Consider the following 19942-nt stretch of genomic DNA (forward strand, 5'->3'; position numbering starts at 1 on the left):
GACCCTCACCTGACCCATAGGGACCCCCATCTGACCCATAGGGACCCTCACCCGACCCATAGGGACCCCCACCTGACCCATAGAGATCCTCACCTGACCCATAGAGACCCTCACCCAACCCCCAGAGACCCTCATCTAACCCATGGATACCAACATCTGACCCACAAAGACCCTCACCCGACGCATGAGTCCCTCAGCTCACCCATAAAGCACCTCACCTGACCCCCAGAGCCCCCATGCACCCCACAGAGCCCCATCCTGCGCCCCCCCGCCCCTCCTCACCTTGAGGCTGTCGATGGCGTTGCTGAGGGCGCAGAGCCGGGCCGTGTGCTCCAGCAGCCGCGCCGCCGAGCTCCGCGCTGCGGGACCGGGTGTGAGCGGGGCCGGGGCAGCCCCGAGGGGAGGGAGCTGCCTCCTGCCCGGAGCTTCGGTCCAGCCACGCACCGGCACCGGCACCGGTGCCTGGCACCAGGGGAGGGCTTTGGGGCCTCCCGGCAGGGCTGAGCCTGAGCCACAGTGGCCCCAGGGAGCAGCTTCAGCCCCCCACGTGTAACCTGGTGCCCAGAGCCCCGGGGACGGGCGCCTCATGGGGACACCGGGATCTCGGTGCCGCAGGGGGGAGCCAGGTCAGCGGGGAGCACCCCGGGATCAGGGAATGGTTTGGGTTGGAAGGGCCCCAAAGCTCAGCCGGTTCCGACCGCGCAGCCCCGGACCTACCGGACTTGGCCTGCTTCACGTCCACCACCTTGGCGTTGGCGCTCATCTGGTAGAGGGTCTCCAGGAGCTGGCTGCTCTGGCGGTAGAGCTGCTGCGTGGCCAGGCCCTCCCCCTGCTTGCTCCTGGCCACAGACACCTTGGGCACCTGCAGCGGCGGCAGGCTGGCCAGCTCCATCCGCATCCGCATGCCCTGCCAGCCAAGGAGGAACGGCGTTAGGGCAGGCGGTAACGGGAGGAACCTGGCATCTTAAACACGCTGCATCCCATGCACACCACATCCCACATGGACTGCATCCCATGCAGACCACATCCCATGCACACTGCATCCCATACGGAGCACATCCCATGCACACTGCATCCCACATGGACTGCATCCCATACAGACCACATCCCATACACACTGCATCCCATGCACACTGCATCCCTCATGGACCACATCCCATGCACACTGCATCCCTCATGGACCATATCCCATGCACACTGCATCCCATACACAATGCATCCCCCACGGACCACATCCCCTGCACACTGCATCCCGCATGGACTGCATCCCATACGGACCACATCCCATACACACTGCATCCCATGCACACTGCATCCCTCATGGACCATATCCCATACACACTGCATCCCTCATGGACCACATCCCCTGCACACTGCATCCCATATGGAGCACATCCCATGCACACTGCATCCCACATGGACTGCATCCCATGCGGACCACATCCCATGCACACTGCATCCCTCATGGACCACATCCCATGCATGCTGCATCCCATGCACAGTGCATCCCTCATGGGCCATATCCCCTGCACAGTGCATCCCGCATGGACTGCATCCTACATGGACCACATCCCATCCACATTGCATCCCTCATGGACTATATCCCATGCACACTGCATCCCTCATGGACCACATCCCATGCACAATGCATCCCGCATGGACTGCATCCTACATGGACCACACCCCATACACACTGCATCCCATGCACAGTGCATTCCTCATGGACAATATCCCATGCACGCTGCATCCCATACACACTGCATCCCTCATGGATCACATCCCCTGCACACTGCATCCCGCATGGACTGCATCCTACACAGACCACATCCCCTACACACTGCATCCCATGCACAGTGCATCTCTCACGGACCACATCCCATACACACTGCAGCCCATGCACAGTGCATCTCTCACGGACCACATCCCCTGCACACTGCAGCCCACAGGACGTTCCTCCCCAGCCTCCTGGACCCGCTGCAGCTGGAGCCCAGGGCCGGCCCCAGGACCAGGCTCTCCTCACCTTGAGCTGGTTGTTCTCGTTCTTGAGGTGCTTGATGGAAAGCTGCAGAGCATCGATTTGCTGGAGGAGAAGGGGCGAATCCTTCACCTGGACAGGTCCTGAGCCACCTCCTGGCGCCTGCCCGGCACCGGCACCTACGGATGGACACAGCAGCACCAGCGTCAGCCACCACCACCATGGATGCCACGATGGGTCAGGATGCTGCGGTGGTGCTGGGATGGCTGTGGTGGTTCTGAGCATGCTGTGGTCGTGCTGGGATGTCTATGGTGGTGCTGGGCAAAGGGACAACCTCTGCCCACGTGTGCCCCATGGGAAGAGCTGGGGCTGCGCCAGGCTCTGGGCCCCATCACTGCCAGGGCTCCTGGAGCTGTTTGGGAATGCTCTGAGCAGGCGCCGGAGCCATCCCCTGCTCATCCCAGCCCCACGCTGGGTGACCCGGGATGCAGTTCCCCCCCCCGGCATGCACGGGGCTGGGAGCATGCGGGAGCGCCCGTGGAGCAGCCCCTACCTCGCTGCGGCTCCTCTGCAGCAGGGACGGGAGCAGCGGGGGACAAGGAGAACCGGAGTCAAAGCCAAGTCAAGGCCAAGGGAGCTCTGCTCCTCCCCACCGCGTCCCTGAGCCCGGCGGCAGCACCGGGCCCCACGGCCCAGCCCGTGCGGGGCTGCAGGCAAGACACACACACCCATGGGTGCCCCAGGGCAGCCCGCAGCGGCCACCTCCTGCTGAGCTGCTCCTTCCGCGCATCCCCATGCAGGGATGCAGCAATGAGGACCCAGAGAGGCACCGGAGGCCCCGTGTGCCCTGGGCTGGCTCCGTGGAGGTGCCACCACTGCCCTGCCCATGCAGGGATGGATCTGGATCTGCTTGGACACCGCTGCGGGATCTCCACGCTCCCAGGCCCTGCAGCCCGAGGCCCTCCTGCCCTCTCCATCCCCTCTAAGCCGTGCCCGGCTCCTGGCTCCATTCCAGGCTGCAAATCCCCCCCCTGCCCCAGGAGCTGCAGAAGCATCCAAGTGCTCCGGGATGCTGGGACCCCACCTCCGGCAATGCCGGACACGATGGAGGCGACGCCGGAGGCCGGGGCACCGCGCAGGCCCTCGATGGTCCTCTTGGACTGGTTGTTCAAGCGCTGCTTCAGCTCCACCTTCTCCGACTCCAGCTGGTCAATGTCGGCCTGCAGAGCGTCCATGGTCTCCTCGAACTCCCTGGGGAGAGCACACGGGGACATGGGAACGGCCGGGGATGCTCCTGCCAAGGGCTCCTGCCTTTGACCACTTGAGCACTGCCAGGGATGGGGCAGCCACAGCTGCTCTGGGCACCCTGTGCCAGCGCCTCAGCACCCTCCCAGGGAAGAGCTTCTGCCTAAGAGCTCATCTCAGTCTCCCCTCGGGCAGGTTCAAGCCATTCCCCTTGGCCTGTCCCTACATCCCTTGTCCCAAGCCCCTCTCCAGCTTTCCTGCAGCCCCTTCAGGCACTGGAGCTGCTCTAAGGTCTCCCCTTAGGGAGTCTTCTCTCCTCCAGGCTGCCCCAGCCCAGCTCTCTCAGCCTGGCTCACAGCAGAGCTGCTCCAGCCCTCGCAGCATCCCCGTGGCCTCTCTCCAGCAGCTCCACGTCCCTCTGGTGCTGCTGCCCCAGAGCTGGGGCCCTGAACAGGAGCTTTCCCAGGCCCCTCGTGCTCTGCCCTGCACCATGATCACTGGTGCTGAGCGTGCCGCTTCCTCTGGGGATCCTCCTCCCACATCCCCAGACCCCCCAAGCCCTCCTGCCCGCTCCTCCCCACGGCCCCTCCCCGTGCCCCCCCCCCCTCACTTCTCTTTCTTCTTGAGCAGGGTCTGGGTCTCATCCAGCTTGGTCTGGATCTTCTCCACGCGGTCATCGGCGTCCTTGGAGGCGCTGTCCAGCTTCTTCTCCAGCAGGCTGAGCCGCACGTTGGCCTCGCTGAGCTCCTCGCCCTGGGGCAACGGGGGGGGCAATGGGGGGGCTAAGGATGCCCGGGGGAGCCTGGCCACGGGCACAGGGCCCCTGCAGCAGGCACCGGCTCCCGGCCGCGCTGCAGGAGGAGCTCACCTTGATCTTGAGGGACTTCTTCAGCTCCTTGATGACCGTCTCCCTGTCCTCCAGCTTCAGCCCCAGCCCCTCGGCGTCGGTGATCTCGGCGCGGAGCGCTGCCGCCCGCAGCTCGGCCGGGGGGGTGGCCTGCGAGGGGCAGCACGGGGCAGCGTCGGCATCGCGGCGCCTGCACGGAGCCGCACGGCAGCGGGGGACCCGCGGGCACTGCAGCGCGGGCCCGGCGCTCCTCGGGGGCACAGCTGAAGCCCACCTTGGTCTGGGGCCTGTCGGCGTCGTACTCGCCCTCCTGCATGGCCGTGGCCATCTTGTTCATGGTGGCGATGAGGATGCTGCAGGACTGGCGCAGGCACTCGTAGGGGTTGATGCCCTGGGCGCCGTAGATCTGCGAGAGGCAGGAGGTGATGGGGGCCCCGCTGCAGCCCCCTCCCGGCACCCGCAGCCCCGAGAGCTGCAGCGCTCTGGGAGCACAGGATGGAGCCGGGAGCACAAAGCTCCTTGCCAGCCCCTGCCCGCATCCCCAGCTCCCCACAGCTCTGCCCCCGAGCTGGAGGGTGATGGGTCCTTGCTTCCCCCGCACCCATAGGGAGCAGGGGGCGTGGGGAAGGCTCCCCCACCTGCTCGCTCGCTTTGAAGGCCAGGTCCTCGAGCCGCAGCGCCGGCAGCCCCTCGTTCTCGGCCAGCGGCGCCAGGAGCTGCGCGCCGGCGGCTGCCACCTCCTGCAGCACGGCCACCACCCACGTGAGGTGCTTGCGGCACTCGAGCAGCGTGTCCGAGACCTGCGCGGCACGGCCGGGGTTGGAGCGGGGCGAGGAGAGGCTCCCTCCCCAGGACCCGGGCCTGGACCCCCCCTGTGCTGGGAGCACCCCGGAGCGGGAGCAGCAGCGCCGGGAGGGGATCCTGCCCCTCTGCTGTGGGGTGGGGAGAGCTGAGAGCGGCTCCAGGGGCTGAGGGGGGTACAGGGAACGTGGAGAGGGGCTGGGGACAAGGGAGGCAGGGATGGGATGAGGGCTTCCGGCTGGAAGAGGGAAGAGCTGGGTGGGATGCAGGGAAGTTCTTCCCTGTGAGGGCGGTGGGACACGGGAAGGGGTTGAAGCCGTGGCTGCCCCATCCCTGGCAGTGCTCAAGACCAGGCTGGACACAGGGCTTGGAGCAAGCTGCTCCAGTGGAAGGGGTCCCTGCCCGTGGCAGGGCTTGGGGCTGGATGGGATTCAAGCTCCCAACCCATTCCCTGATTCCTTGACTCCACAAAGGGACGCTCCAGCAGAAGCAGCCGAGTGCTGGACAAGGGAAGGCCACAACGTCCCCGTCTCCATCCCAAGCAGGAGCCCAAAGACCCCCCCCAGCCCCTGAGCTCTCCCCTTCACCCGCAGGGCAGCGCCCACCCCACCCCACACCGCGCCATGCTGCACCGGGCCCCGCTCACCGCCGGCCCGAAGCCCAGCGCCGCGGGGATGCCGGGGGCCTCGGTGCCGGGCATGCGGCGCCGGATCTTCTTGCAGAACTGGCGCACGTCGCTGCAGGAGGTCTCCAGGTCCTTGAGCAGGATGGCGAGGTCGGAGGCCTCCTGCCCGCCCTGCGCACACGAGGGGGCTCAGCACCCGCCGCGCGCTCAGGACCCCGCGGGACGCCCCGGCCCCGCTGTACCTGCAGGAAGGCGCGCAGGCGGCACAGCTCCACACCCATGCAGTCCAGGGCGCTCTGTGTGAACTGAGAGCGGAGCAGCAGCCTCAGCCCCGGCGCAGCACGGCCACGCGGGCATTATGGGATGGAGCCTCCATAGACCTTAGTGCTGACTGCCCCGTCCCTGGCAGGGCTCGGGGCCGGGCTGGACGGGACTTGGGTGACACGCTCTATAGGGTGAGGCGTCCCTGCCTGGGGCAGGGGCTGGGACTGGATGATCCCAGTGCAGCCCTTCCGTGACTCCACAGCCCCAGGGCTTACAGGAGCAGCAGAGCAGGCACCAGGCAGGTTCTGGGCTGCTCCAGGGGACACGGGTACTCCCCATAGGAGCTCAGGGCACTACAACACTCCCTACAGGCACCGGGTTCTCCGTGCTCTCCTGCTGCTCTTCTCTCCCTGTGAGACATCTATAGGGCACATGGTCCTGTGTCTGCTTCCCCGTTCCCTGCCCTGGGAGCCCTCATCCCCTCTGAGCCACCCCTGGGTGCTGGCAAAGGGCCTGTGATGGGAGAGGGGGAGCGGATGCACTTCACCTCTCGAGGGGGCAGAAAGGGCAACGCCAGGTTGGACACAGGGGCTTGGAGCAAGCGGCTCCAGTGGAAGGGGCTGGAGCTGGATGGGGTTAAGGTCACTTCCCACCCAAACCACTCTGGGATCTGATGGCTCCATGAAAACCCGCCCCAAGGACGGAGCCAGGTTTTGCCCCCTTCACCTTGATGTGGTCAGCCAGCTGCATGGTGCAGTCCTCAGCCTGGTCAGACAAGTGGATGCTGTAGAGATGCTGTGGAGAGACAGCAGAGGTGAGCACCCTCCAATGCTTCCACACACACAAACAGCCCCCCGGGGAGACCCCAAAGCCCCAAACGCAGAGGGTTTGGCCTCAGTTTTAACCGGGAGTGAACTCCCCTGCATCCAAGGGCTCCACTTCCAACCACAGCACGCCCCAGCGGGGCTGCACCAGCTCCTGACCCTGCAGGACCCCCCCAGCCCGGCCACGGGCACTCAGCCCCATGGCCCCACCTGGTAGTACTTGATGGCCTTGGTGAGCGGCTCCACGTTGACGGTCTCATCCAGCTGGTCCTTGTGCAGCAGGTCGATGAGGAAGTCCAGCGAGCGCTCGTGGACGCTCATCTCGGGGTACAGGGTCCCCACCTTCTTGTACACCTCCACAGTGCACTTGTTGAGGGCCCTGCGGGGCAATGGGATGCGTTGGCTCTGCTGGGGGGGGGGAAAGGTCCAGGGGTGGAAGTGGGGTCTCGGGGACCAGAGGTGCCGCGGTGTTAAGGAAGGGGTTTAGGGCGGAGCGGAGCTGCAGGGATGGGCTCCACCAGGGGCCCCAGGCAGCGCCGCCTGCCCTGAGCACGCGCTAGGAGGAGCAATGGGGGGTGGAATGGAGGCACCGGGGCCAGGATCTCGTGTGCTCCCTGCGGGGATGGGGAACCACACGGCCCGGGGGGAAACAGGAGCCGTCCGCTGCTGAGGCAGAGCCAGCGCGCCCGGCTGAACCCTGAGCCTTAGAGCTGAGCCCAGCGAGAGGCTGGGGAGCGGCTCCCGGCAGGATGGAGCCAAGGAAAGCACCAAAGCTCCGGCGAGGAACGAGCAGCAGGCGCTGGAGAACCGGATCCCGGCGCGGGGCGGGGGGAACCGAAGAGGGATTGAGCCCATCCCTAAGCACCCAACGGGATCCCTCCGCTGCCCCCGGGGACGCCTCCCGGGGTACTCACTGCTCGTAGCGGTGCAGCGTGGCCTGCAGCAGGCTCAGCGAGTACACGAGCCCCGCGGCGAAGCTCAGCTGCTCCCCTGCAGCCCCGCGCAGCCCCGCGCGCTCCGCGCAGCTCTCGCTCAGCTCGAAGCGCTCCTGCGCCTGTTTGCTGATGAGCTCCGCCTGCGGGGGGGGACGGGGACCCACGGTCACATCCTGCCCCCGCTGCCCCTGGGATGGGGTGAGGGGACCCTAAAGCTCCTCCAGCCCCTGCCACGGGCAGGGACCCCTTCCACTGGAGCAGCTTGCTCCAAGCCCTGTGTCCAACCTGGCCTTGAGCACTGCCAGGGATGGGGCAGCCACAGCTTCTCTGGGCACCCTGTGCCAGCGCCTCAGCACCCTCACAGGGAAGAGCTTCTGCCTCAGAGCTCATCCCAGTCTCCCTCCCCTCTGGCAGGTTCAAGCCATTCCCCTACAGGCCCTTGGCCAATTTGGAAGTCCTCAAAGAAGGAAGCATCCCAAATCCCGGATGCGAGCGGCACAGCAAGGGCAGAGGCATCCCCCGGAGCCACCAGCTCCCGGTTAACCCCGGCTCGGTGATGATCCCCCCCCAGCCCCACGCAAGGCCCCGAGGCCCGGCCCCACCTTGCAGATGAGGCGCGGGATGAGCAGCAGCACCAGGACGCAGTCGTGGTCGCCGCCGTGGCGCAGGAAGCTGTCGGGCATGAAGGAGGTGAGCAGGGAGACGTGGCGGTTGGCCTGCTGCACCTCCATCTGCCGCAGCTCCATCTCGATGGCCTGGGGGGGACGGGACAGCGTCGGGAAGGCTCAGCCTGGAGCAGGGGAGGCTCCAGGAGACCTCAGAGCAGCCCCAGCGGCCACAGGAAACCCGGAGAGGGGCTCCCTGACACCCAGTGGTGCCCTGGGCAGGTGCCCAGCCCCAGGCACGGCAGGAGCCTGGTCCCACCGCCGCAGCAGCAGCAGCACCGGAAGGCTCTGGAAGCAGAGCTGCTTTTCCTCCTGCTCCAAGAGCCCTGCCCTGCACAGCTCCGCTGCCCACTGCTGAGCCCACGGGTCCCATCCATTGCGCCCCACGCTCCTCCCAGCAGCCACCCAGCTCCTCCTCGCTGGCACGAGCCCCACGGGCGAGCACCACGAGGGAACACCCGGAGCCTGGTGCCCGGACGCTGCTGCCGGTGTTGGGGGGGCCAGGAGCACCCCAGGAGCTCCCCAGGAGCCGGGGCTGCCCTACCTTGGCGTGAGCCTTTGTCTCTGCAAACTTGATCTTGAAGTCGAACATCTCGGGCGGAGGCTGCTGCTGCTTCTCGGCAGAGGCTTCCTGCTGGCTCATGAGCTCCCGGTTCACGTCCTGGCACGGGGAGAAGGGAGATGAGGCGCGGGCAGCAGCACGGAGCAGGCACAGCCCCACAGCCCCTGCAGGGCTGGAGCAGCTCTGTTCTGAGCCAGGCTGAGAGAGCTGGGCTGGGGCAGCCTGGACAAGAGAAGGCTCCTGAAGGGGAGACCTGAGAGCAGCTCCAGTGCCTGAAGGGGCTGCAGGAAAGCTGGAGAGGGGCTTGGGACAAGGGATGCAGGGATGGGATGAGGGCTTCCAGCTGGAAGAGGGAAGAGTTGGATGGGATACAGGGAAGTTCTTCCCTATGAGGACGTTGGGACATGGGAAGGGGTTGAAGCTGTGGCTGCCCCATCCCTGGCAGTGCTCAAGGCCAGGTTGGACACAGGGGCTTGGAGCAAGCTGCTCTGGTGGAAGGGGTCCCTGCCCGTGGCAGGGGATGGGGCTGGAGGAGCTTTAAGGTCCCTTCAACCCAAACCCTTCCATGATTCCCTGACTCTCCATCCCCAGCCGAGCTCCCCACAGCCCCTTCCTCAGGCGGGGCCGGGTGCAGCACTGGGCGCTCACCGCGCGCCGCACGCAGCGGTGGGTGCAGGTGAGGAAAGGGAACACGGGAGCTTCCCAAGCTCTCACCGGCAGCACCGCGGTAAAGCCAAGGCCTCCCCATGGACTCCCCCCCACCTCGTCCCTGCCAGCCCCGGGCAGCTCCGTCCACCCCAGCCCCGGGGGCTCCGCACACACCTGCAGGTGCGCCGTGAGCTGCCGGTACTTGCTGATGGTTTGCTGGTAGTCGGCCAGGGTCTCCTGCGCGGCCTCGACGCGGCGCTCGGCCTGGCGCACCCGCGCCGCCGCCAGGTCCAGCTGCTCCCGCAGCTCCAGCTCCGTCTCCCGCGCGTTCTCCTGCAGCTCGTCGTTCATCTCGTTCATGGCCTCCTGCGGGACGCGGCCACGGGGGTTGGTATTGGTGCGGGGGAAGGGGCATGGGTATGGGGGGTGGGGCATGGGGTACGGGGTGTGGGGGTGGATATGGGGTATGGGGTATGGATATGGGATATGGGGTATGGAGTATGGGACATGGGGTAGGGGGCATGGGACATGGGACATGGGGCATGGGACATGGGACATAGGGCATGGGACATGGGGTATAGGACATGGGGTATGGGGAATGGGATATGGGGTATGGATATGTGATATGGGACATGGGGTATGGGGTATGGTATATGGGGTATGGATATGGGATATGGGACATGGGATATGGGGTATGGGGTATGGGATATGGGGCATGAGGTATGGGATATGGGGTATGGGGCATGGGGCATTGGACATGGGACATGGGACACAGGGTATGGTATATGGGGTATGGATATGGCGTATGGGATATAGGATATGGGGCATGGGATATGGCAAACGGGACATGGGGACATGGGATATGGGATATGAGATATGGGATATGGGATACAGGACACAAGTCACGGTACATGAGACATGGGACATGGAATATGGGACACAGGACATGGGATATGGGACATGAGACACAGGACACAGTCACACCATGGGGGCACCCTCTGCCACCCCCCCACCACACGACCCTGCTTACCAGGTCCCCGACGGTCTCGCGCAGCTCCCGGACCTTCTCCTCCAGGTCCAGGTTTCTCTCCGTCAGCGTCTCCACCATCTCCTCAGCTCCCAGAGCAGCATCCACCTGCAAGCACACAGCACATCTCATCCCATCCCATCCCATCCCATCCCTTCCCATCCCATCCCATCCCATCCCATCCCTTCCCATCCCATCCCATCTCATCCCATCCCATCCCATCCCATCCCATCCCTTCCCATCCCATCCCTTCCCATCCCATCCCTTCCCATCCCATCCCGTCACCCCCGAGCTGGGGGTGCTGCAGTGCTCCAAACTCCTTCCCTACCCCCTGGGATCCCCCTACCAAGCTGCCCCCATGGCTTGTGGCTGTGTCTCGGGCCTGGGGTGAGGCTTTGCTCCTCCTGGGAGCAGAGCAGGAGCCCAACAGCGACTCAAACCCGCGGCCCCTGAGGGTGGGAGGTTGAGGGGGGCCCTGGCTTCGGCTCTTGGCTGCTCCGGGCTCTTCAGCTGCAGCACCGGGCACGAGGCTGAGCAGCTCCACGGTGCTGATCCCCCCACTGAGACCTGAGAGCCCTGGGTCGAGGCTCCCCGTGCTCCCTGTCCCCTGAGCACCCAGTGAGCGCTGGTGCCCCAGCACTGGCAGGGCCACGGGCAGGCCGGGCTCTGCACGAAGCAGCATCACCCCAGGGAAGAGCCCATTGCCTGCACAGCTCAGGCCAGTGCTCGGGGGCTGCAGCGGGGGGATTCCCAGCCCGCTCTGCAGTGACTGCAGCTCCTTCCCAAGGGCAGCCCCATTCCTGCCCCGGGGCCCAGCCTGGCCGGGACAAGCCCCACAGGGGTGACCCAGGCAGGGACAAGTGATGGAGCGGCGCTGAGCGAGCAGCGACCCCAGAGCAGCCCCAAGCCCCACGGACGCCCTGTGCCCAGGAGCCAGCCGTGGCCGGGCAGGGCCCAGCTCGGTTCCATCGCCCCCGTTGCAGGCTGTGGGGTCACTGAGGGACGGGCCCCATGCCCGGCCCGGGGCCTCACCTGCTCCTTCAGCTCATCGACCGTCTTCTCCGCCTGCTTCACCTCCTCCTGCAGCTTCTCCCTCTGCTGCCGCAGCGACTCCAGCTCCGTGTTCTTCTTCTCCATTTGCTTCTGCAGCTTCACGTGCTCCTGCTTCTCGGAGGCAGACAAGTCCCGCATCCTTCAACAGAGCAACCGGAGCCGTCAGAGCCTGCAGGGCCCCGGGAGCCGGCAGCAGCGGCACTGCCCTGCCCAGGCCCTGCTCCTGGGGGCTCCAGCGGGGAGCAGCTCCGGGGGTACCCAGAGAAGAGCTCGTGGGCAGCGGGGGATGAGGAGGCACCTTCCTTCAGTGCGATGGGAGCGACAGGGAGAGCACAGAGATGGGAATGTGGGAAAGGGAGCAGGAAGGGAAGGAGAGGAAAGGAGAGGGGAGAGGAGAGGAAAAGGAAAAGGAAAAGGAAAAGGAAAAGGAAAAGGAAAAGGAAAAGGAAAGGAAAGCTGCGAATGGGACAGGCTGAAGCACAAGGACAAAGAACCCAAAGCAAACGGAGCCGCATTCATTCACCGCCTTCCAAGCGGGCCCAGCTTTGGATGTCCCTGCCAGGCACTCCCTGGTGCTTCCCATCGGGAGGGGACCCTTCCCACCCCTCCTGGCGCCCAGGCCCAGCCACGGGGGAGCACGGGGTGTTCCCACACGGGGGGCTGAGGGGCACAGGGACAGCGCTGGGGGCACCTCCAGGCTCTGTGGCCCCAGGGGATGGGCTCATGCAGGGAAAGGAGCCGCAGAGCTGAGCCTGGGGCAGGACCCGTGCACAGGACGGAGCCGCAGCTGCACCAGGGCAGCCACGACCGGGCCGGGTCGAGGGGACCTTGAAGCCACCCAATTCCAGCCCGGGGCAGCGCAGGCCGAGCCCTACCTCACCAGAGCCTCCTTGAGCCGGGCGTTCTGCTCCTCCAGCTGCTTCACCTGGTAACTGGAGGCTGCTCCATCCGAGCCTGGCGCGGAGCAGTGGCACCGGTCAGCGCCACGCCAGCGCCCGCGGGGCTGGGGCAGCTCAGGTCCCACCGGTGCCACGGGCGCCCTCAGCCCCTGAGCCTCAGGCTCCAGCCAAAGCAAACTCACACCAAGGACCCTGCGCATCCCAGTTACTGCTCCATCCCCTGCACACCAGTCCTGTGCTGCCTGTGCCCTCCAGTGCCTTCCCATCCCATCCTCCCATCCCATCCCTTCCCATCGTATCTCATCACATCTCCATCCCCATCCCCATCCCCATCCCATCCATCCCATCCCACATCCTGCCACATCAGCTGCTAGGGGCATGGCTCTGGTTTCAGGTGAATGCCAATACTAGAGGTCACAGAACCACAGAACCCCAGACTGGTTTGGGTTGGAAGGGACCTTAAAGCTCCTCCAGCCCCAACCCCTGCCACGGGCAGGGACCCCTTCCACTGGAGCAGCTTGCTCCAAGCCCCTGTGTCCAACCTGGCCTTGAGCACTGCCAGGGATGGGGCACTGTGGGATGCACCTCTCCGTGTGTTTAACGGCTCCTCTGCTGCTGTGAGCAGGGTTTAAAGCCCACCTTGAACACCAAGAGCTCAAAGGCCCCAGGGAATCCAACCAAGGCATCCCACAGATGGGGGGTGCTCAGTGCAGCCATGGGGCTGGAGCAGTAACGGACAGAGCCCCTGCGTGACCTCCCATGCAGCGTCCACCCCGGTCCAACACCCTCTGGGGTGCGATGAAACCTAAGCCTGAGCAGGAGCCCAAAGGCCGCCCCTTCCCACCTTTCTCCTCAATCTCGTGCTTCAGGATCTCCAGGTCCATGGTGAGGTATTCCACCTTCTCCTTGAGGGAGTCCACCTCCTGCTGCAGGGACTCTGCCCGCTCCTCTGCCATCTCCTTGTCCAGGGTGGCCATCTCGATGGCGTCAGCAGTGTCTGCCATCTCCTCCATGTAGCGCTCCTTGGCCTCCAGAGCATCCTTGGCTTCCTGTGGTCAAGCACAAGGAGGGGAGGGGAGGAGAGCCAGGAAACCTTGTGGCAAGCAACGGAGAGACCCCCTCATAACCACGGAGTCATGGAAGCATGAGCCAGGGTGGGAAAGAGCTTCGGGATCATCCGCTCCAAGCATTCCCCACCGGGGAAGGGGCCCATGGGGACACAGGGATGCACTGGGAGGGGCCCATAGGGACACACTGCAAGGATGGGGACACACATGGGGACACACAGGGATGACACACTGGGAGGGGACACACATGGGGACACAGGGATGCACTGGGAGGGGCCCAGAGGGACACACTGCAAGGATCCCATGGGGACACACAGGGATGCACGGGGAGGGGCCCATGGGGACACACAGGGATGCACTGGGAGGGGCCCATGGGGACACACAGGGATGCACTGGGAGGGGCCCATGGGGACACAGGGATGCACTGGGAGGGGCCCATGGGGACACAGGGATGCACTGGAAGGGGCCCATGGGGACACAGGGATGACACACTGGAAGGGGCCCATGGGGACACACAGGAATGCACTGGAAGGGGCCCATAGGGACACACTGCAAGGATCCCATGGGGACGCACTGGAAGGGGCCCGTGGGGACGCCCTCACCTTCTTGGCCTCCTTCAGACGCCTCTGGAGCTCAGCCTGCTGCTCCTGCATCTTGCTCTTCCACTCCTGCACCTGCTCCAGCTGGATCTTGTACTTCTCCAGCTCCTTGAGCTTGGCCTTGTCTTCGTTGCGCTTTATCTTCAGCGTCTCCAGCTTCTCCTCCAGGTCCCGGACCTGAGCCCGCAGGTTCTCCTCCTCCTGCAGCCCCAACCCGGCATCGCTGCAGAACCCACCCCGGGCGAGCTCCCTGCGCCCTGCCCTGCTCCCTCCTCGCCCTCCTGCCCCACACCCTTCCGCAGCTCCGGCTTTAAGCAATGATGACAAAGCAGGAGGGAAATAAGGGTGTTAAAGAGCAGGACCGGGGTAAGTGCTGATAGATGGGAGCACCACAGACACCCCCCTGGGAGGCATCGGTCCCACCGGGGTGCTCTGTGTGTCTCGAGGCGGGAGGGTCCCCAGCGTGCATTCACCCCGATCCGTTCCTGCTCCCCTGCCCGCGCCCCCCCCTCCTGGGACCCTTTGGGGTCTCCCCCTGCACCCAGCACCCCCCAGGCCTCATCTTTACCTTTGTGGGTGATGGGACGGGGGGCGCGAGCGGCGAGGCCAGGCTGGGCGAGGGGATGATGGGTGCCACCAGCGGGGTCTGCGCGGGGGTGCTGGGCTCGCTGCTGCTCATCTCCCCCCCCGAGGCCGAGGCCGAGCCCGAGGGTCCGGCCGTGCCGCTGGACGCGGCGGAGCTGGGGGTCCGGGTGGGCTGGAACAGCAGCACAGAGGGGTCAGGGGGGGCCGGGACAACGGGGGTGATGCTTCCAACACCAGGTGCCAGACCCACACTTCACAGAACCCCAGAGTGGGGAGGGTTGAAGGGACCTTAAATCCCATCCAGCCCCAACCCCTGCCACGGGCAGGGACCCCTTCCATAAAGCAGCTTGCTCCAAGCCCCTGTGTCCAACCTGGCCTTGAGCACTGCCAGGGATGGGGCAGCCACAGCTGCTCTGGGCACCCTGTGCCAGCGCCTCAGCACCCTCCCAGGGAAGAGCTTCTGCCTAAGAGCTCACCCCAGTCTCCCCTCGGGCAGGTTAAAGCCATTCCCCTTGCCCTGCCCCACAGACACCCACTGCTGAAGGCAGGGACCACGCTGTCACCCTGCCTGGTTCACAACCCAGAGCAGGTCTCATTCTGCTGCAGGAGGCAGGAGCAGCCCCGCTCCCTCCCGCAGGAGCCGGGATTCCCTCTCCCTGCAAACCCTCCCGCACCCACTCCTCACCCTCCACCCAGCCCCATCCCATGGGTCAGCCCAGCCCCATCCCATGGGTCAGCCCAGCCCCATCCCATGGGTCAGCCCAACCCCATCCCATGGGTCAGCCCAGCCCCATCCCATGGGTCAGCCCAGCCCCATCCCATGGGTCAGCCCAGCCCCATCCCATCGGTCAGCCCAGCCCCATCCCATGGGTCAGCCCAGCCCCATCCCATGGGTCAGCCCAGCCCCATCCCATGGGTCAGCCCAACCCCATCCCATGGGTCAGCCCAACCCCATCCCATGGGTCAGCCCAGCCCCATCCCATGGGTCACACCCAGGGATGGAGCAGGGAACCGCGTGTCCTTGGCAGAGGTTTGGGTGCTCCAGCCCCAGAACCTGAAGCACACAGAGACGGGAGCAGGGATGGTTTTCCCCCATCCACCTCCACATCTGCAATCCCAACGGGACACATCAGTGCCCAGGACCACAGCAAGGCCACCCGGTGCTGGGGACAGAGCACTGAGCCCAAGGGGGAAGGACAAGATGACTCAGCAGCATCCAGGGGAGCTGGCGGAGCCTGGAGCACCCAGAGCAGCAGGAACTGCTCCCACAGCACTGGGGGGCTGCTCAGACACTGCCCCCGCTGCGATGGCCCCGGGTCCCTCAGCACCCCCTGCTCTGCCCCTCCTGGAGCTGTGCCCTGCAGCCCTCACCTCTGCGTGGGTGAATTCAGTGCCTGGCTCCCTGCGGTACCCCCGGAGCAGGGGCTCAGCACCTCCACCCCATCCCACCCCTAAGGCAGCAGCAGGCAGGTCCCCAGCACGCTGGATCCCCTGCCAGCTCCTCAGAACCAGAGCCGAGCTCCCCCAGCTGCAATGGGTGCAAGGGGCCGGCAGCCCCGTCCCTCCCGGGCTGGGAACGGTCTCTGGGGCACCGAACACCATCCCCAGGAGCTGCTGCAACGGAGGCGTTCTCATTCCTGCAGCTCCGGGGGTTTAAACCCTTCTGGGAGTGAAGGAGATCCAATGGGAAGTGCCCTCAGAGGCTGGGAAACAGCAGGAGGAAGGAAGCAGCAATGTAAGAGGGACAGCGAGAGCGAGCTCTGCCACCGGCCAGCCCGGGCATCCCTGATGCTCCAGCCCTCAGAGGAGCTCCGGCTGCGAGCACCGGGTTTGCTATGGGGCTCTGCACAAGGGGGGTTGTCCCCAGTGATCCAGACATGGCTCCAGAGCAGCTCATCCCTCTGGATGGGGACACGGCTCCAGAGCAGCCCATCCCTCTGGAGCACCTCATCCCTGTGGAGCACCTCATGGCTCCGGAGCACCTCATCCCTCTGGATGGGGACACGGCTCCAGAGCAGCACATCCCTCTGGAGCACCTCATCCCTCTGGAGCAGCTCATGGCTCCGGAGCACCTCATGGCTCCGGAGCACCTCATCCCTCTGGAGCAGCTCATGGCTCCAGAGCACCTCATCCCTCTGGAGCAGCTCATGGCTCCAGAGCACCTCATCCCTCTGGAGCAGCTCATGGCTCTGGAGCACCTCATCCCTCTGGAGCACCTCATCCCTGTGGAGCACCTCATGGCTCCGGAGCACCTCATCCCTCTGGATGGGGACACGGCTCAGAGCAGCACATCCCTCTGGAGCACCTCATCCCTCTGGAGCAGCTCATGGCTCCGGAGCACCTCATCCCTCTGGAGCAGCTCATGGCTCTGGAGCACCTCATCCCTCTGGAGCAGCTCATGGCTCCGGAGCACCTCATGGCTCCGGAGCACCTCATCCCTCTGGAGCAGCTCATGGCTCCGGAGCACCTCATCCCTCTGGAGCAGCTCATCCCTCTGGAGCAGCTCATGGCTCCGGAGCACCTCATGGCTCCGGAGCACCTCATCCCTCTGGAGCAGCTCATGGCTCCAGAGCACCTCATCCCTCTGGAGCAGCTCATGGCTCCGGAGCACCTCATCCCTCTGGAGCAGCTCATGGCTCCGGAGCACCTCATCCCTCTGGAGCAGCTCATCCCTCTGGAGCAGCTCATGGCTCCGGAGCACCTCATCCCTCTGGAGCAGCTCATGGCTCTGGAGCACCTCATCCCTCTGGAGCAGCTCATGGCTCTGGAGCAGCTCATGGCTCCAGAGCACCTCATCCCTCTGGAGCAGCTCATGGCTCCGGAGCACCTCATCCCTCTGGAGCAGCTCATGGCTCCGGAGCACCTCATCCCTCTGGAGCAGCTCATCCCTCTGGAGCAGCTCATGGCTCTGGAGCACCTCATCCCTCTGGAGCAGCTCATGGCTCTGGAGCAGCTCATCCCTCTGGAGCAGCTCATGGCTCTGGAGCAGCTCATGGCTCCGGAGCACCTCATCCCTCTGGAGCAGCTCATGGCTCCAGAGCACCTCATCCCTCTGGAGCAGCTCATGGCTCTGGAGCAGCTCATGGCTCCAGAGCACCTCATCCCTCTGGAGCAGCTCATGGCTCCGGAGCACCTCATCCCTCTGGAGCAGCTCATCCCTCTGGAGCAGCTCATGGCTCTGGAGCACCTCATCCCTCTGGAGCAGCTCATGGCTCTGGAGCAGCTCATCCCTCTGGAGCAGCTCATGGCTCTGGAGCAGCTCATGGCTCCGGAGCACCTCATCCCTCTGGAGCAGCTCATGGCTCCAGAGCACCTCATCCCTCTGGAGCAGCTCATGGCTCTGGAGCAGCTCATGGCTCCGGAGCACCTCATCCCTCTGGAGCAGCTCATGGCTCCGGAGCACCTCATCCCTCTGGATGGGACCGTGCTCCGCACACGGTGCCGGCCGGAGCCGGGGGCGCGGCGCTGCTCACCTTGGCCCTGCGGGCGGTGCTCTGCAGGCAGCGGGAGGCAGAGAGGAGGGACAGGACAGGACAGGACAGGACAGGAGAGGACAGGAGCAGAGACAGAGCCCGCAGCAGCGCCCGGGCACGGAGAGAGACAAGAGACAAGAGACAAGACAGGAGGGCCGTTAGTGCGGGGAGCCCGGCGCCGCGGGGAGCCAGCCACGGGAACAGAGCCCGGAGCATCCCAGCAGGCTCTTCCCTAACCCAGGACCATCACCACGGCACCGGCCGGGCTGGCCATGAGGGGACCCCTAAGGAGGGGCTGGGCAGCACGACCAGGGCTGTCCTGAGCAAGGGGCTGTATTCAAACACCATCTTCCCCTCCCCTCAACCCCTTGGGTCGCTGGAGGGACCCGGCGGTCACCACCAGCCCCGCACCGCGATGCTGCAGCCCCGGGCTCTGCTTCCCCCTTCCGGACACAACCCCATGCACAGCACCCGCCTCCCCCCTTTATCCCATTACCTCATCCGCAGCTTAAAGTACCCAGGAGCAGAGGATCAATAAAGCCTCAACCACACGATCCCATGGGATTGAGGCACTTAAAGCCCATCAGCAGCCGCTCAGTGCCTGCAGCCCAGAGGCAGGGCCTGATGGCCACAGCACCGCTCCCACCACCCCGTTTCTCCCCAGCACCCAAAGCCATGTCCATATTCCCACCCAAACCCAGCTGAGAGCCCTTCCAGCTGCTTCCCTCCCTGTTTCACCAGCACCCCCCCGCCGCAGCAATTACTCCTGCATTATCCCAAATCCTCTTTGCTCACTTCCAGCCTTTCCCAGCAGCCTGCACTCAACAGGAGCCTCCTTCCGATACCATCTCCCATAACATCTCCTGCTGGCACAATCTGCCTTGTAATGGCCACAGGAAGAGCTGAAAGCCCTCAGATAAACACGGGCTCACTGAGGAGCAGGGGAAGGCTCCTCAGGAGCACTCCAGCATCCTTGGGACTTCTCATAGGGCTAAACAGGGATTGCATTGAGTAACACCAAAGAGCTCATCCCAATCTCCCCTCTGGCAGGTTAAAGCCATTCCCCTTGTCCTGTCCCTTTAGGCCCTTGTCCCAAGCCTCTCTCCAGGTTTCCTGGAGCCCCTTTAGGCACTGGAGCTGCTCTCGGGTCTCTTGGAGCTGCTCCATCCCATCTCCAGCCTGTGCTTGTGCTGAGACTGCTCCCACAGCAATAGCAAGCCCATGGGCCGTGGGCTGGGCACTGGCTGAGGAGCATCTTCCCCAGCTCAAACCACACCAGACCCTGGAAAGCAGGGAGAAAGCTCTCAGTAACCTCTAAAAGCCATCGAGGCTGAGTGACAGCGATGATCCCGGTGTCATTCTGCTCTGCTGTGAGGTGTAAGGCCATTTAAGTCCCCCTCCATGGAACAGATCATTGAATCCCAGCCTGGTTTGTGTTGGAAGGGACCTTGAAGCTTCTCCAGCTCCAACCCCTGCAGGGCAGGGGCACCTTCCACTGGAGCAGCTTGCTCCAAGCCACGTGAAGCCCATGAAGAGCTGAGGTGGCAGCTCCAAGATCCCTGGATCAGCAGCTCCTGGCACAGCGGGTGCAGAGCGATGCTCCAGCAGGGATCCCACTGCTCCGTCCTCCTCTTCCTCGGAGCCGGACCCTCCCGCACGCTCCAGGCTTTGGTCCCTCCTGGATCCCAGCTGCAGCTCCCCCAAACCACACTGGGTGTTTCTGATGCTGGGTAATGGTGCTCCATGAACATCTGATGGCCTGATCCAGCCCTGGCTCCCCCGGTGGGTCCGGAGCAGCCACACTTGGGAACAAACTCTGCTCCCAGCAGGGAGAACTCTGCCAAAGCC

At 64.9% G+C, this 19942-nt stretch overlaps 1 protein-coding gene across 1 annotated transcript in view; it reads right to left on the reverse strand.

Moving 5' to 3' along the window:
- Nucleotides 1–218: 218 nt before the first annotated feature.
- DCTN1 (dynactin subunit 1) overlaps nt 219–19942 on the reverse strand; it is a gene marked incomplete at its 3' end in the record, with an annotated part of 36921 nt that continues 17197 nt past the window's right edge. The window contains exons 5-27 of the mRNA XM_057399889.1: nt 14605–14793; nt 14040–14237; nt 13215–13419; nt 12347–12425; nt 11451–11610; nt 10422–10526; nt 9566–9757; nt 8726–8842; nt 8119–8271; nt 7496–7656; nt 6792–6960; nt 6484–6552; nt 5736–5798; nt 5515–5664; nt 4706–4867; nt 4342–4473; nt 4089–4217; nt 3831–3973; nt 3060–3226; nt 2529–2543; nt 2021–2154; nt 718–907; nt 219–359 (exon numbers count right to left, since the gene is read on the reverse strand). Coding sequence (XP_057255872.1) covers nt 219–359; nt 718–907; nt 2021–2154; nt 2529–2543; nt 3060–3226; nt 3831–3973; nt 4089–4217; nt 4342–4473; nt 4706–4867; nt 5515–5664; nt 5736–5798; nt 6484–6552; nt 6792–6960; nt 7496–7656; nt 8119–8271; nt 8726–8842; nt 9566–9757; nt 10422–10526; nt 11451–11610; nt 12347–12425; nt 13215–13419; nt 14040–14237; nt 14605–14793 — 3223 coding nt within the window. The remainder of the gene's footprint in view (nt 360–717; nt 908–2020; nt 2155–2528; nt 2544–3059; nt 3227–3830; nt 3974–4088; nt 4218–4341; nt 4474–4705; nt 4868–5514; nt 5665–5735; nt 5799–6483; nt 6553–6791; nt 6961–7495; nt 7657–8118; nt 8272–8725; nt 8843–9565; nt 9758–10421; nt 10527–11450; nt 11611–12346; nt 12426–13214; nt 13420–14039; nt 14238–14604; nt 14794–19942) is intronic.

This window comes from Pezoporus wallicus, unplaced genomic scaffold (genome assembly GCF_028554395.1).
Source record: "Pezoporus wallicus isolate ANWC-B61680 ecotype Strahan unplaced genomic scaffold, APGP_CSIRO_Pwel_v1 contig_10507, whole genome shotgun sequence".
NCBI lineage: Eukaryota > Metazoa > Chordata > Aves > Psittaciformes > Psittacidae > Pezoporus > Pezoporus wallicus.